Source organism: Anomaloglossus baeobatrachus, chromosome 3 (genome assembly GCF_048569485.1).
Source record: "Anomaloglossus baeobatrachus isolate aAnoBae1 chromosome 3, aAnoBae1.hap1, whole genome shotgun sequence".
NCBI classification, from domain to species: domain Eukaryota; kingdom Metazoa; phylum Chordata; class Amphibia; order Anura; family Aromobatidae; genus Anomaloglossus; species Anomaloglossus baeobatrachus.
The window spans coordinates 46,002,071-46,019,967 of record NC_134355.1 but is presented as its reverse complement, the minus strand read 5'-3'; the positions used below and the strand labels follow the sequence as shown (position 1 = coordinate 46,019,967).

General features: G+C 46.5%; 1 protein-coding gene across 2 annotated transcripts in view; it reads left to right on the top strand.

Moving 5' to 3' along the window:
• The window catches only part of SYT14 (synaptotagmin 14), a 196,943-nt gene that overhangs the window by 45,736 nt on the left and 133,310 nt on the right, over positions 1–17,897 (top strand). For both annotated transcript variants that reach the window (XM_075338004.1, XM_075338003.1), the window contains exon 3: positions 15,678–15,830. In XM_075338004.1, coding sequence (XP_075194119.1) covers positions 15,678–15,830 — 153 coding nt within the window. The remainder of the gene's footprint in view (positions 1–15,677; positions 15,831–17,897) is intronic.

The following is a 17,897-nucleotide window of genomic DNA, read 5'->3' as shown; positions in this document are numbered from 1 at the left end:
TGGACTGTTGGCAATGCAGTTGTCAAGTCTTTTTTTTTTATGTACACACATGGGAGAAACCTGCCAATCAACAAGAGTGGTGAGGGGGAATTTGCTGTTTATTCTATTCAGTTAGGAGCTAGCCAGGGAGCAGAGAGGACGTGTTCTTACTGCTTCTGCTGTGATTGTTTTCAGTGATTGTTGATATGATAAGCTATGGACATTAGGGAGGAGGAACACTGGTGAAAGTGGAAAGCTGTGATTTTGAAGGTGATGTTTTATACAGATTTTTTATCTGGGCTAATGGAAATCATAGAGTGACTATGAACAAATTCTGGTGGACCTAGCATGACCATAGGTAGGACTTTAATTTGATTTGCCACCATGAAATGTTACATTGCCCCTGTTTACATAGCCCATTACGGCTTTTTCAGGTTATAACAGCCAGTCACCTGTGGTTAGGGAAGCCCCATTCCAAATGGTTAGTTTTTTAGGTCAATGTGTAAGCCTGGCCTGCAGCAATTAGTTTATTGTGCCAATGGATAAAGGAAAACTGTCACTTGATTTCATCGTGCCAGAGAATGCATAGTTTGACGAGACTGGTCCGGCGCAGCCCCCGGCCGGCTTCTCTCTGCTCCGTTTTAGGTGATTGTCCGGCAGAGTTGCCAAATTGACTTTTTATTTTTTTTCTAGATAACTTATGAAAAAATCATGGACGGGCAATGCTTTTTACACACACATTGGAAAACCATAACAAATCATTATGACAATTAGTGAAATATGTCTATACACCTATAATTTTAATAATAAGACATCAGCTGCAATCAATGTCAACTATAAAATGATGATAATTACAGTAAAAATAATCTGTATAAGTTTCTTTAGTTTAAAAAAAAAAATAGCAGACACCTTTATTTTTTTTACACCTGTTCACACTTGTCTGTTTGGAAGTACCATCAGTTTTTTTTTTATTTTAATGATAGCTTCATCCCTTCTGACTGAGCACACTTTTCCCACCAGCTTAAGGCAATTTTTAATTAACAATTAGCAGGTTCCTGCCCACCCATAAAATTGTAGGCTTTTCAGCCCAAGTAGAGTCATTTTAGCAAAAAGAGATATGCCTTGATGCTAGCTGCTGGGCTCACATAAAACTGGCCTTTTCTTGTGCTTAGAAAATTAATTTTTAAATGTATTTCCTTAGCAGTAATGAATGTCCAGATTCCTGTATTCTATGTTTGCATACCTCATCGTCTGTATATTTCTTAGCATATATTTCATGTTCAGGTTGCACCTATTCACACTTATGCTGTCAGTTTTTTTAATTTTAATTTTTTTTTTATAGACACAGCAAAAAAGTACTCCATTTTAATGGAAATTCTGGATTTTCTGGACTGTTGGCAACGCAGTTGTCAAGTCTTTTTTTTTATGTACACACATGGGAGAAATCTGCCAATCAACAAGAGTTGTGAGGGGGAATTTGCTGGTTATTCTATTCAGTTAGGAGCTAGCCAGGGAGCAGAGAGGACGTGTTCTTACTGCTTCTGCTGTGATTGTTTTTAGTGATTGTTGTAAAAGGGGCTTTATACGCTACAATATCGCTAGCAAGCGTACCCGCCCCCATCGTTTCTGCGTCACGGCAAATCGCTACCTGTGGTGCACAATATCGCTAACACCCGTCACACATACTTACCTTCCTAGCGACGTCGCTGTGGGCAGCGAACAACCTCTTTGTTAAGGGGGAGGTTCGTGCGTCGTCACAGCGACGTCACACAGCGACCGACCAATAGAAGCGGAGGGGCGGAGACCAGCCGCATTATCGACACGCCCACCTTGTTGCCGGAGGACGCAGGTAAGCTGTTGTTCGTCGTTCCCGGGGTGTCACACGTAGCGATGTGTGGTGCCTCAGGAACGGCGAACAACCTACGTCCACAACGATCAACGATTAGGTGAGTATTTTTGATCGTTAACAATCTCTCCTAGCTGTTACACGCAACGCCATCGCTAACGACGCCGGATGTGCGTCACAAATTCCGTGACCCCCGACAACATATCTAACGATATGTCGTCGTGAAGGGCAGGGTGCCATATGGCCTACAGATTTTCCATCACTTATGGTAGAATTTGGTGCACATTATAGATAATATTTTTTCTGTACTTCCACCGTAATTCTACTTCATGCTACATCTTGTATTGGAAAGGATTTACTTTTATTTGATGCTGAATGGGTTAAGGACCCTTTCCCTTCTGGTTGAGATTATGCATAGCCTTAATCACAGCTACAGCATCTTATCATCATTCCCTTCTGCTAGATTTACCCACTCCTTTATTGACTCCATGCCAGTTGTAGATGTTTCTTTACTGATCACTTTGAAGGAACCTGTCTCTGAAGAAGCTGAGGTGTTTGTTTCTGTTGCAGCTGTGGAGTTTCCTGCTGGAGAAACTCAGGATTGCTATTTCTGGTGCTTTTAATAACCCTTTTGTCTTACCTTCCTCATATTGTTTTATTGCAGTTGTGAGACTAGTGTCTCAGTGGCCTACACACTAGTCAAGGTGAGTTCAGAGCTAGCAAGGGCCTAGTAATGTGACGGCACACAGGGGGAAGGACCCGCCTAGGAACGTTAAGGAGCTCAGGGATAAGCCACAGGTGCGTTAGGTGGTGACCCCGCTTTCCACGCCCTATCGCCAGGGCCACCTTTACATCTTCCCTGTTTTTTGTTTTGTGTCGCACTGCACGGCGCATGTTTCTTCGCCCCTGCTTGGCACATAGCTCATAAAAGGAACAGATTTCAACTTCTGGGGCACATAATGCCAAAATTGTTCCATATTATTTTTTAGTCAGTTCGCTTCTTAACAAATAATAGCACTCCAGTGCACTTCAGATTCGAAACACCAGCCCTGATATCAGGCCTATCAAAAAGGAGGCATTGATTATGTATGATGCTACCATTGGAGCAGGGACATTGGTTCAGGTTAGGCCCCCATTCCCTGGTGATGGACCTTCTGCCACCTTTGTCATCTGCAAAAAATGTCAAAAAGTTTTCTATTACAAGGTTATTCCCATCTTCATGAATGGATATTGTCGGATACTTCTTGCAAAGCAATCACTTTTGCAATTTACTGCCTATTAAAATTTTCTGCCATTCTTGAGATTTTTACAATTTGTTGCCTTGGAGACCGACCACTGCTGCTATCTAGCTTGAAGGCACTGTACTGAGTTGTACCGGATTAGGAGGTAATAGCTCATGTCAGCCATCCTGGTCAGTTTCAAGATAGTACCTTTAAAGGGAACCTGTCACCACTTTTTTGGCCTATAAACTGCGGCCACCACCAGGCTCTTATATACAGCATTCTAACATGCTGTATATAAGAGCCCAGGCCGGGGGTATAACATAAAAAACACTTTATAATACTTACCCATCGGTCGCGCTGTGGGCCTTATGGGCATCTCCGTTGTCCGTTGCCGGCGCCGCCTCTTTTAGCCATCTTTGTTCTCCTTCTGTGGCCGCGGTGCATGACGCGTCCGACGTCATCCACACTCGCCGACATTCAGGTCCTGAGCAGGGCAGATCAAAGTATTGTAGTGCGCCTGCGCAGGACCGGCGAGTGTGTATGACGTAGACGCGTCATGCACACAGGCTTCAGAAGGAGGACGAAGATAGCCGAAAGGGGAGGCGTCGGCACCGGAGAACGGAGACACCCACTAGGTCCACCGCGCGACCATTAGGTGAGTATTATAAAGTGTTTTTTATGTTATACCCCCGGCCTGGGCTCCTATATACAGCATGTTAGAATGCTGTATATAAGAGCCCGGTGGTGGTGGCCACAGCTTATAGGCCAAAAAAATGGTGGTGACAGGTTCCCTTTAAGCTCAATAGAAAAGAGTTTGTACGCATTGCATATGTTGTGCCGTGTTGGAGCGGTGGTCTGTCTCCAAGGCAACAAGGTGTAAGCAAAAGAAAAAATAAGTGTTAATATCTTAAGAATAGCCGAAAATATTAATAAGCAGTTAATTGCAAAATTCATTTTATTTACTCATTTATGAAAATGGGAAGACCCCTGACATCACTCAGTATAGTACCTTATTTCTCTGTTTTAGGCTATGTGCCCACGCTGCGGATTTACCGCGGATTTTGCCGCGGATTTGCCGCGGATTTACCGCGGATTTGCCGAAAATCTGCAGCAGCAGCACTTCCAAGCCATTTCAATGGCATTTTGGAAATGCTGTGCCCATGCTGCGGATTTTTCCGCGGCGAATTTGCCGCGGATTTTGATGCGGAAAAATCTGCAGCATGTCAATTATTGTTGCGGATTTTGGTGCGGATTTTTCCCATGCAAGTCAATGCAAGGTGTAAAATCCGCAAGAAATCCGCAGGTCTGTTCCCACAGGCTCTTTTTCCTGCGGATTTGGTGCGGATCTCGCAAACAAATCCGCAGGAAGTGATGTAGGATAGTTCAGGAAGAGGAAGTTTCACCATTTTGTAGTGTAGAGTAGTGGCAGTGTAGTCGTGTTGTGTCCGGACTCTGGATTGCCAGCTAAAAGCAGCTAGTTACAGGCTGCTTGCTTTTAGCTGGATCCCAGCTCTTTTTTCACAATTCTTTTTAAAAAAAAAAAAAAATGTGCTCCGCTGTATTTTCACTGTCCAGCCCGATGCAAGCAAGCAACTGAGGGCTGTGCTTCTCAGCGGGATAAGGCTGAAGCATTCTCTGCCCCTCCCGCTGAGAAAAACAGTCCTCAGCTGCCCCTGAAAATGGCGGCTTCATTGTGAAGCGCCATTCTCAGGTGCTGTACCGAGGCTCATCCAGCCGCCCTGATGCATTTGGCTGGCTGGGTAATCTGAAGGGGTTAATGCCAGTTTTCTGCAAACTGGCACTAAGCCCGAGGTTCATAATGTCATGCCTGTGTAGACACGGCCATTATGAACCTCCGTTTGGTAATAAAGAAAAGAAAACACTTTTTGAAAAATTTTATTTGAAATAAAAACACACAAACATCCCTGATTCCCATCTTTATTACTCCCTGAATCCCCCGACGATAATCCATGACAGCTCCGATGTGCACCCGGCTGACCCGGGCACTAGCGTCAGCCGGTCACAGCAGCTGTCAGTGTACGAGATGCTGCACAGCTCTCTTCTGTCTGCTGGGACCGGCTGACGTCCGTGCCCGGGTCACATGAGTGCAAATCAGAGCCCGGCACATCAGCTGGTCGGTGTGCAGTCAGCTGACCCGCCCGCGCTCGCGAATTAAGTCAGCTGACGATGTGCAGTCATGTGACCCGGGCACGGACGTCAGCCGGTCCCAGCAGCCGTCAGTGTACGAGATGCTGCAAAGCTCTCTTCCGTCTGCTGGGACCGGCTGACGTCCGTGCCCGGGTCAGATGAGTGCACATCGGCCGACTATTCAGCTGTCGATGTGCACTCAGCTGACCCGCCCGCGCTCGCGAATTAAGTCAGCTGACCGGCTGACTTCTGTGCCCGGGTCAGCTGATGCTCTGAAGTCAGCTGACCCGAGCTCAGCTATGAACTGAGCTGACCCGGCCAGTGAGTTCTGCCGCTCCCAGCAGCCGGCAGAGAGCTTTCCTGTGATATTGTCCTGGATTAACCTCTGAGGCTTGGGAGTAATAAAGATGGGAATCAGGGATGTGTGTGTGTGTTTCTTTCAATTAAAATTTTTAATAAAGGTGTTTTTTTTTCTTTTTTCCCAAACGGAGGTTCATAATGGCCGTGTCTACACAGGCATGACATTATGAACCTCGGGCTTAGTGCCAGTTTGCAGAAAACTGGCATTAACCCCTTCAGATTACCCAGCCAGCCAAATGCATCAGGGCGGCTGGATGAGCCTCGGTACAGCACCTGAGAATGGCGCTTCACAACGGAGCCGCCATTTTCAGGGGCAGCTGAGGACTGTTTTTCTCAGCGGGAGGGGCAGAGAATGCTTCAGCCTTATCCCGCTGAGAAGCACAGCCCTCAGTTGCTTGCTTGCATCGGGCTGGACAGTGAAAATACAGCGGAGCACATTTTTTTTTTTTTTTTTTTTAAATAACAGTGAAAGGGAACATGGGACCACATTTTTTGGCTATAAGCTGCGGCCACCACCACTGGGTTATTATATACAGCCTGTTAGAATGTAAGAGCCCAGTGGTGTTGGCCGCAGCTTTTCTGTATAAGCACACTGTGAGACTGCTAACAAAATGGATAATGGAGAAGAAAGGAGGGTTGGGACAGGAAATGACACAAAGAGACTTTTTTTGCCTTCAAAACAGTCAAAGCTTTATTCAGAAACACATTAGAGTACAATGGACAAAATCCGCATCAAAATCCGCAACGAAATCCGCGTCAAATCCGCGTCAAATCCGCGTCAAATCCGCGTCAAATCCGCAGCTATGCTAAGGTGCGGATTCTGGGGGAAAGCTGCGGATTTTGAGGCACAAAAATCCGCAGCAACATTCTCTCGTGGACACATAGCCTAAAGGACAACGACCTACAAACCTTACCATCTCCTCATCAACCTTCAAGGAAGGAATAAGATAGTGAAGGCCCTTCTGTTTCCAAGAAAGCAGTAATACGAGAAGGGTCCAAAGGGACTTGTCTTGTATTCCCTTTCAATGCATGAATGTTATGTATTGTTCTCTGTTATCAGGTAGGCTGACATAATATTACTGCACACCAGATCGAACAATGTACGCAGTATAGGTAACACATATACATCCCACCACCACATTGCTACAGGTGTTTTATATCATTTTCAACCATATGCTGAAATACAGTGTGCACATACCCCCCCAAATATCAGATATATTAAATAATATGAAAATTATGTCTGTTGATAGAGCTGCCCTCACTCCAAATCAGAAGCTTTTGGGATTCGTTTTTTGATTGGTCAGAATGGAAAGAAATACACAGGCATGCGATTTCCAACATTCCCCAAGGCTTTCCCGGAATGTTCGTATATTTATAGGATTCATAAATATAGACGTTCTGTACATAAAGTGAGGCGGTTCATACACAATCGCAAAGGGCAGAATTCATAGCTGCATAAAAAGTAATAGACACACCATGTGTCCACCATGCTTAGTCACACGCCTCATTAGTTGCTTGTTCAAGTGTTCTTGTGAGAACGACCATAGCCTAAAGGGGGCTTTACACGCTACGACATCGCTAGCAATTGCTAGCGATGTCGAGCGCAAAAGCACCCGCCCCCGTCGTGCATGCGATATCGTGTGATTGCTGCCGTAGCAAACATTATCGCTACGGCAGCGTCACACGCACTTACCTGCCTAGCGACGTCACTGTGACCGGCAAACCGCCTCCTTTCTAAGGGGGCGGTTCGTTCAGCATCACAGCGTCGTCACAGCAGCGTCACTGAACCGCCGCCCAATAGAAAAGGAGGGGAGGAGATGAGCGGCCGGAACATGCCGTCCACCTCCTTCCTTCCTCCTTTTTCGGTGGACGGAGGTAAGGAGATGTTCCTAGCTCCTGCCGCAGGAACGAGGAACAACATCGCTAATGAGAGGTGAACGATTTTTGGTTTTAGGACGACCTCTCCACGGCAAACGATTTTTGCTACTTTTGCGATTGTTTTTGGTTGCACATAAGTGTCACATGCTACGATAACTTAATGATGCCGGATGTGCGTCACTAACGACGTGACCACGACGATAAAACATTAACGATATCGTAGCGTGTAAAGCCCCCTTAACTGTGAGATTTGGCAGGCCGTGTCGATAAAGACAACCCTCCTTACTAACATTGGATATCCAATGCAGGTAGGATATAATTATAATAAATCACACTCTAATCTCAACATTTGGAAACACCCTTCCAGTAGGCCATTTTACACGCTGCAATCGCTGCAATATCGGTACCAATAGCGTGGGTACCTGCCCCCATCGGTTGTGCGACACGGGCAATTCGCTGCCCGTGGCGCACAACATCGCCCAGACCCGTCACACTACTTACCTGCCTAGCGACGTCACTGTGACCGGCGAACCGCCTCCTTTCTAAGGGGGCGGTTCGTTCGGCGTCACAGCGACGTCACTAATCGGCCACCCAATATAAGAGGAGGGGCGGAGATGAGCGGGACGAACATCACGTCCACCTCCTTCCTTCCGCATTGCAGGCGGGACACAGGTAAGGAGATGTTCGTGCGGTGTCATACGTACCGATGTGTGCTGCCGCAGGAACGAGGAACAACATCGTTACTGCAGCAGCAACGATAATCGAGATTAGGGGGGCATGTCACCGATGAGCGATTTTGAACGTTTTTGCGACGATTCAAAATCGCTCATAGGTGTCACACACAACGACATCGCTAATGCGGCCGGATGTGCGTCACAAAATCCGTGACCCCAACGACATCGCATTAGCGTGTAAAGCAACTTTAACTTGAAGCAACAGCAAAATATTATGTAACTATGTCCCTTTCCTGGGACATGCCCCTCCACACCTCTTCCCTGCCCCTTCCATGTATCTTCCTTGCCCCCCAATGCCTGTTCCTCATTCTCTATATGTCCCTTCTTCTTCCCTTCACATTTGTTCCTTGTTCCTTCCATTCCTCTTCATAATCCCCTCTACGCCTCTTCCTCGACCTCTCGATGTATCTTTAGGGAAAATATATGGAAGAAAATCTGCTCACCCTCTTCACTCCTGATCACACCACCGACTCACGGAAACACCCTGACCCGGGTGGGGAATCACGTAAAAGGAAGAAACTTCCAGCGTCTCCAGGAGAATTGTAAAGTAAAAATAGATTCTTTATTTAATCCTTAAAAACATCCATCATGGATACAAGAGGAGGCACATATGAACAGGACGGAGGAGCTTTCCATGTATCTTCCTTGCATTTTCACACCTCCTCCTTGTTTCCACCATGCCACTTTCTTGCCCCTTCAGACCTCTTTCTTGCCCTCTTTAACACTCTTCTTCACCCCTTTATGCTTCTTCCTCACCACCTTCATGCCTATTCCTCGACCACTCCATGCCTCTTTGCCGCCCCCTTTATTCCTCTTCCTCGCCCCATCCATGTCTCTGTCTCACCATGACATGTCTTTTTCCAGTCTACTTTTTCTCCCGCCCCTTCACTCCTCTTCCTTGTAACCTCCACGCCTCTTCCTCACCACCTCCATGCCCCTTAATCACGTCCTTCACCTCCTCCTCCTCACCTTCTCTACCACTCTTCCTCACCCCCTCTACGACTTTGACTCACCCCTTTACACTTCTTTCTCACCCCCTCCAAGCAGATTCCTTGACTTCTCCATGCCTCTTTGCCACCCCCCATACGCCTCTTCCTCACCCCCCATGCCTAATCCTCGACTCCCACCACACCTCTTTGCCGCTCCCTTTACACCTCTTCCTCACCCCCTCCATGTCTCTTTGCCAGCACCTTCACTTCTCTTCCTTGTCTCTCCACAACTCTATCCCACCACTTCACTCCCCTTCCTCTCTCCCTCCAGGTCTCTTCCTCACAGCTCCATGACTTATTCCTGCCTTCTTCACTTCTTTTCCTTGCCACTCCATGCCTCTTTCCCACCCCCTTCACTCCCCTTCCTCATTCCTTCATATCTCTTCCTCAACGCTCCATGTTTCTTTCCCACCACCTTTACTTCTCTTCCTTGCCCCTCCACACCTCTTTCCCACCCCTTCACTCCCCTTCCTCGCCCCCTCTATGTCTCTTCCTCTCCCCTCCATATCTTATTCCCACCCCCTTCACTTCTTTTCCTTGCCCCTCCATGCCTCTTTCCCATCCCCTTCACTTCTTTTCCTCACCTCCTCCATGTCTCTTCCTCACCGTCCATATATCATTCCTGCTTCCTTCACCTCTCTTCCTTGCCCGTCCATGTCTCTTTCACTCCTCCTTTCTCATCTTCTTCACCCTTCCGCACCCTCCATGCCTTTTATGCCTTGCATCATGAAAACGTCTAGAATTTATGCTTTCTTCGGGAGCCCAGGTGGTCTCTCGTTTTTCCTGCCTCCCCTTTTTTCTGCCTCCCCCTTTTCCTGCCTCCCTTTTTTACTTGCCTCCCTTACTTCCTGTCTCCCCTTTAGCCTCCTAAATGTCCAGGAGGATTTGGGAAGTTTTCAGGAAGTCCAGGTAAATCCCTGCTCCGATGATTCTCAGTTTATCTCACACAGCTCTAGTTCCTCTAGGCACATTTATGTACCTACGTATGATATCAGCACTTTGCACTATAATTTTGGTGCCTCTTTAAGAGCTAATTTTTTCGTGCAATAGTAAATAAGGTCCAGCATCAGATTACTATAGTCGGAACATTAAGATGATGCAAACTCTAATCTTCAGTTGATGGGAACGGGTCCTATTCACTGTCGGAAATAAAATCTCCATTATATTATATGGTAATTTTTTTTTTTGGGCGTCAGCTTTCTTCGCACCCCATATTACAGCTGTAAACTATACAAAGCTGAGAAGACAAACTGCTAAAAATACAGCCTAAAACAATGAGGAGCAGGCGGCATGTAACGCTGTCCCGGCGTCTCACGTGACTTCCTTATTTGTACATCAGGCAGATAGGATTGCAGCACCGAAATCAATAATTTACGCTTCAGTGACATATAGCCAGGTAGCCATATGGTCACAAAGGAATCACCAAGCAGCACCATGCTCAGAGGACCTTACTTGTGATAGCGGGAATTACATTTGTGCCTTTTTATGTCACGGTTATTGGTACATGATAGCGGCTTTCAGTACCAGCCGATGGTTCTGCATGGTAACACCAGAGCCCTGAAACGCGCAGGTAAGAGACGGCTGCACTTATCTAATGAGACTTCACTTATTACACATCTGTGACCTCGAATGTTTTGGAGTTTATTTTGTAAGGGGAATTTTAGAATTAAAAAGGGGTGTAATGAAGTAAAAAAAAGGTCTCCTGGATTCAGTTGGATTCCATTATAGGCAGGAGAACCTTAGGTCAGTTCACCCCTCCTTTGTTTCCCTATATCCTCAGGTTCATATGACCTATTAGGAAATACACTGACGAGCAAAAGGGTAACAATGTGTTGAACGTTTGACAATCAAGCTCAATATCTCACCATCCACTACAGCTTTGAATGTAAGACCAGCTTCATTTTATAGACAATCATCTTGGCTATCTCATACTTAAATTTGACTTCCAACTATTTAGTATATGATTAATTATCCAGATTCTTGTCATGTCACTGCATTATTACTGTTTTGCTTCTAAAAATCCAACAACCCCATATCATCAGGCTTGACTTGATTCCTTCAATATCTCTATTTGTTATCCTCTTTTTCCCTTGTTTATTCCAGACCCATTTGCACCCATCAGAGCCTATTTTGTCTCATCGCTCCAACATCGCCTGCTTCCAATCTTCTACTGTTCACACTTTGCACTTTTTTGCAAACTTGAGCCAACGCTTCTTATGATGATATTGAAGTTGTGTCTTCTTCACCATTTTTTGGGCCATCATTCCAGACTTGTGTAACGTGCGTCGCACGGTGTTTGCATGCACGTCTGTGATCTCACTATTATGGAGCATACGAGCCGCCTCCACTGTCGGGTGTCACCAGAACTGATAGACCCTGTGATGAGCCAACTTGTTGATTCCGATATTTCGCCTGGACATCCACCTCTTGGCTTTTACCAAAGCCTCTTTCAAAGCCCCAATTCATAAATCTAACTAACTTAGACTTATGTACATGGCTAACTACACCCACTTTACAGTCCACAATATAAAATTGCAGAGAACTTTGCAAAAATGGTATGTGTCAAAATGTGCACCCCTTTAACACCAAAAAACTGTTGACAAATGGCATAAATTACTCCTTTAAAGGGGTTGTCCACTACTTGGACAAACCCTTCTCTTCCCCCTTGTTCACATCCCTGTAGAAATAAATAAGCCTATACTCAGTCTGGTGAGGCCGCGGTTCCAGTGATGTCTAAAGTCGTGATCCCGGGGCCCATGTGACACTGTTGTGACACGCGAGCCCCACGACCAATCAGTGCCGGCTTCCTTCTCCCCGCCTTCGGATGTTTGCGCACGAAGTCAGCCCAGCGCTCACATCCTGCTCAAATGTCCGAAAGCAGAGAGACAGATGCCGGGCGCTGATTGGTCCCATGTCACATGGGCCCCAGGATTGCGGCTTTATAAATCGAGGGAACCGCGGCTGCAGCGGAGGTTAGTAGAGGCTTATTTATATTTATGGGGGCGAACAAGGGGGATGAGAAGGAGCTGTCCAAATAGTGGACAACCCCTTTAAAGCTCAGCTTAACTTGATGAAAATTGACAACGTTTTGCCAAACTTCCTTTGGTTATTTACGCTATGAGGATGTTTTAATTTAAAACTTAAAGTGGTCATGCACAATGTACATATGTTTTAGAAAAAATGCTGGAAATAGGTTAAAAATACTCACCTTGCCAATCTTCTGCTGTGCCCGTTTTGATTCTGCCCAATTTCCAGCTTTAGTGAGGATGCACCATTGCAAGATTATGTGACTGCTGTAGCCAATTACTGACCAGTAGTGATCAACTACAGCAACTGATTGGCTGCTGTAGTCACATGTCGCCCTTCACCTACTTGTTGCCATAAACAGAAACTTAAAGGACTGAATGAGACTTTCAATGTGTGACGCCCTGGCCGGGCCAGGTAGTCACAAATAGGGCCCTGCATTACACCTTTCCCTCATAGGTAACATACAGCCAAACACATTAAACCCTAGTCACCCCCCCTCAGAGCTTGATGGACACACCAGGGGGCGGAACCAGGTGGTTGGAAGACGCCCACCGAGGAGATCAGAGAGCCTGAGGCTGGAAAGTAACAGAACAAGTCTAGAGTTCAAGTTGGAGAGGTGTGTGGGCTGGAGCTGGGTGCAGCTCCAGCGTAGGAGAAAACCCAATTTGAGCAGGTGCCAGGGTAGGAGCCCTGGTACCTTGGGCTAGGAGGCAGACGGAGGCCTCTGTCTGCAGGATCCGGGAAGACGGCTCGGTGGAACCGAGGTGGACCGGGACAGGGTTGTAGCCCGCCGGTACCGACCCGGGGAACCGACTCGGAAACCGGAGCACAAAGGGGGGTACTCAGACCCTGAAGCTAGGTCCAGAAGCCACTGGGGGCTAGCTAATTAACTGATTGCAGCCAGGACTAGAGGTTCTGTCCCACCCAAAGTCCCGACTGAAGGCAACAGCCCAACGAGGGGGATAGAAAGCCACCGCCACGGCTCAAAGATCCCACTGGCCAGCGTCTGCGGGCAAAAGGGCTCCTCAGGCAACCACAAGCCGGGAGCGGACTCCTGTAGTTGCAAGCGCAGGTAGTCCACCATCACAAACAAGTGCGGGAGAAAGACAGAGACCACCAGCCGGGTGTGGGAATGAGACTGCAGCCGGCTGCGGGCACTGACCATCATCACCTTGGTTTACCAGAAACTCGTGTGTTTACTAATAGTGAGTACATCAGTGCCCTCCGGCCGCCCATCTCCCTGCACCGCCAACCAACCCCCTAACGGGTCCCGGGGCCACCATCCCTGCCCACGGAGGGGTTAACAACTTGCTGCACAACATCTCCCCCGGGTGCCCCGTAACTGCAGCGCTGGTGTCCATCTTCACCACATCCCATGGGTGGCGTCACGAACTTAACACGGCTCCGGCCGTACACCTACGTCCCCAAACCACAAACCCCCTTTTGATTGGAGTGACCGCAGGACCCCTGGGTCCGGAGACCCTCGAGCCACCCACTGAAGGTCCGGATCCGAGCGGCTCGGCTGCCGAGCACGGGGCGGTACAAATTCAATTTGGTGGCTTCTTTTGGGCAAAAATGTGCTCACACGTGCATCCCTACTTTAATTACGGGCAGTTGTTTTCTATCGCTTTTAGTGCGGAATGGTTTATTTTTTTCCTTGAAATCTAATATTAGGTTAATCCTCCATATACAGTAGACGATTCTTTCGACGCCTGTTGTACATATGTATTAGCGGGTATACACTGTGTAATTATCACAAATGGGTTTCAGGGATTACCTTTATCTGACAAACTATCATTTGAAATACCAAGTGCATAATTGCTTTTAATGGTAGAGTTTGTCATAGAATTCGGCTGATATAATGATAGCGCTCGAGAAATATGCCTTAATCGTCCTCTAATTTACACGACTGCTTTTTACTGTTTTTCTTTTAAATCTCTTGAATCTGAAAAATAATTGTACATATTCTCAAAGTGTCAATCTTAAGACCAATGTGGATCCACACATATGGCCTAAAATAAGTGGACGGCAAACCGTCGCTATATCAGCTTGTTGGATATCTCTTTTCATAACTTTGGGGTTGTCCTGATTTCTATTTGTTAGTCTATAGATTCATAGCGTTATAAAATAACAATCTGAGCTTTTTCTTATCTTCTCCGAGTCCGCCACTGCTTTGGATTTTTTTGATTGGCTGCAGCGGTGTTACTCATAACCACTGCAGCTAATCACTGGTCTCTGTCACGGGTGTGTCACAGGTGACAGACCGTCATGTGGTTTCTGGCCATAGAAGGTCACAGCGTATTGCTGTGCAAAATGCCCCCTGACTTTCCATTGTTTCTGCTGTCAGTATTCATTGGTATAGGTAGCTTTGCTGCTGGATTCATCTCTCCCCTTCTTGGACCCAGCAGGAGCTCGACTTCCACCCAGCTGCTGATCATCAGCATTATCTTGGTGCTTAAATACCCCTTCCTTCCGTGGACTGGTGCTGGTGATATTATTCAGTTAATTTTAGCCCTAGGTGCAAGCAGGTGCCTTGTACTCCTCTGTGGTACCATTGCTGAAAACTTTGCGGAACAACTACCTGAGTCATCTGTGGATAAGTAGTTCATGCATTTCCCCCCTGTGTGTCCTCCTTGTTGTCTTCTTTAGGGTTTAGTGAGGTTGACAAAAAGCTCATCCCATCCGGTCCCTATTTAGGGTCCAGCACTAGGGATACCTAGGGTCAGGTAACTGGCTCAGTGCATAGGTGCGGAATCTATCTAGGGTGATGAGGGACCCCAGGGACCATCAGTAGGCTTGGCCAAGGGTCACCATCTTCCCTTCCCCACACAGGTTTTCCCTTCCCTTTCGCTTGGTTCTTCCCCATACTTAGCAAGACAGTCTCAGAGGTGATGCTGTTGTAGATTGCATGAGCAGCTGAACTTAGTGATCGGCTGCAGAGGTGACATGCTTTATAGACTTGAAGGTACTGCTGCAGCCAATCAACTAAGACAGAAACAGTGATAGAGGGCATCGCTGGACCCAGGAAGGTTGAGAGACAGTTCAATTTTTTTTATTTTAAAGGGTGAGAGACAGTTCAATTTTTTTGATTTTAGAAGTCTGCAAGCCAATGGACTAATAAAATCACATTCAGATTAATGAAGGTCCAGCTTTTGGGTATCCCTTCAATTTTGAAAACAAATTGGTAGCAACCCCTTCATTTTTCTCCCCCGCACAATACTGCTCCCACCAACCCTTGATGTAGGGAACACCTTTGTAGTAATTATATCCTTGTTATATTGGGAAAACTGCTTTAAAAGCCACTAAAATAGGGCTAAAAATGATAAACAGTAAACAACTAAAAATGGAAAAACTCATTTTGCAAAAAATGTCTAAGGTAAAAAAAATTCTTTACTTGAGTGGCCATACCGGCTTTACGAAATACTCCAACCTCTGCTCATGTTTGATGGCAGCGTTTTAGCCGCCTGATTATCTGCTTCTGTTTCTCCTCTAGTGTCCCCAGAAGCTGTTGGCTTTCTCTCAGCTGTCGGCGTGTCCATCGTTCTCCTCCTGTTACTTTTTATCTACATCAATAAGAAGATGTGTGTGGGTAAATCTGGAGGGTTCCACAGAGGAAGCTCAGAGTTTGGTGCAAGGAATCATCAAGGTGAGATGGAACTTTTTTTTTATTAGTGTGCATTCAAATTACTTTTTGTAATGAACTGTTAGCAATATCTAATAGGGTTATTCTTAAAACTAAAAGTGATCACTGTTCCAGAGGATTGGTAATAATTTGCAGAGCAGTGGGGGTATAACCACTCGACTCGTCACTAGAGATGAGCGAATCCGAGGTTTGGTGTTCGTAGCGAACACAGACTTTACAAAAAGAACCGTTCGCGTTCGAAGTTCGGGTGCGTTACGTATGAACACCACTTGTGCTCGGGTACGCTCAGTGCTCAGCCCAGTTCGAGCCACTTGCAGTGTTTGACTGGCTTGTACTGGGGGTAACAACAGCGTGAACAGATGTGGTGTGCACCTCTCCAAAAAAATGGAAACACCCTGCCCACCGGCCCCGGAAGTATTTGTTTGTGGCTGGCTGCATGTGGGCGGAGACCCGAATTGCCTAATTAGAGACTTCCATTGGCATTCGGGTCAAGTTCTGGTCTGAAACCAAACTTTTTCAAAAGCCCGGCTTCGCCCGCCGAATCGAACCTACATGGGACCGCTCACCTGTAGCCACCACCACTCTCAGGATAAACAGGGCTCCGAAATTGCTGTCAGAATGGAGCGGTGGCCACATGTGAACTCTACCACTGCCTTCACCGACTATGGTACTGCCTAAGATAGTCGTGCATGGTACTTGTCTCTTGGGGTTCAGGTCAAGTCCGGGTCTGGAACCAAACTTTTCCAAAAGGCCGGCTGCGCCCGCTGAATCAAACCTACATGGGACCGCTCACCTGTAACCACCATAACTCTCAAGATAAAAAGGGCTCCGAAATTGCCGTCAGAATGGAGCGGTGGCCACATGTGAACGCTACCACTGCCTTCACCGACTATGGTAGTGCCTAAGATAGCCGTACATGGTACTCGACTCTTTCTGGCAATCTCCATGAGAATACGTGGAGAATTAGAGCGCATGTTCGACTACTGCTCAATTCTGATGGGGCATTAGGGTGCTCACTGCATGTAATTGTTGGGGTTCCACCGATATGCAAGTTTTCACCTTAAGTTATTTGCATGTCTGCAGATCTTTTGTTTTGAATCTCCAATGAAAATTGGCTGCAAAGGTTTGCTTAGCCAACCCCTTCTCATTCATGTTCGCCCCCATAAAAATAAGAAAGCCTATATTCCCCTCCGGTGCCGGAGCGGTTCCAGGAATATTGGAAATCTTGTTCCCGTGGGCCACATGATATTGTTATGACACGCGAGCCCCGTGGCCAATAACCACTGGCTTCCTTCTCCCCGCTTTCATGTGGTTAAGTAATTAACAGGAAGTGAGCTGCAGCCGCATCACTCGCTTCCTGTTAATTGCTTAAACGTCCGAAGGCAGGGAGAAGGAAGCCGGTGTTGCTTGGTCGTGGGGCTCGCGTGTCATAACAATGTCATGAGAGTCCCCTGGAACACGAGTTCTCACATCGCTGGAACCGCTTCGGCACCATAGGGAAATATAGACTTTGTTATTTTTATGGAGTGCGTAAATGGGGAATGAGATGGTGTTGTCCAAGTAGTGGACAACCCCTTTAAATGAATTGCCTGGCTTAGAAAACCCAAATTCAAATATATTTTGATGATGTAAAAGAAAGGGTTATCATTCACTTCAGACTCCAATCTATTGGCCAGAGAAGAAAGCTGATCGAAAAATGTACGACCTCTGGAGGACTTTGCACAATCATCCCATTGCAATGCTCCTCTTACCCTGCGGTGGCGCTGCAGAGAAATTAACACCTACTTCATGGTGTTTACAGCTGGGCGCCCTGTGATTATCTTGAAAATGGACCCTTGAAAAAAAACGGTTTATCCAAAAGAAACACAAGAGAAGGGAAAACGAATACAGTATATAGCATAAAGATTGCCCGGAATCTTGAAATTAAAAATAAGCATAGGAGAAAAGTGACCTCGAATTCTGTTTAGATCCTAAAGTACCATAAAAAGTTAGTGATGCTATATTTTTTATTTTCAAAAGGACATCGCTATATGTCTGGATTGCATGCACATTACCACAATCTGCCATACA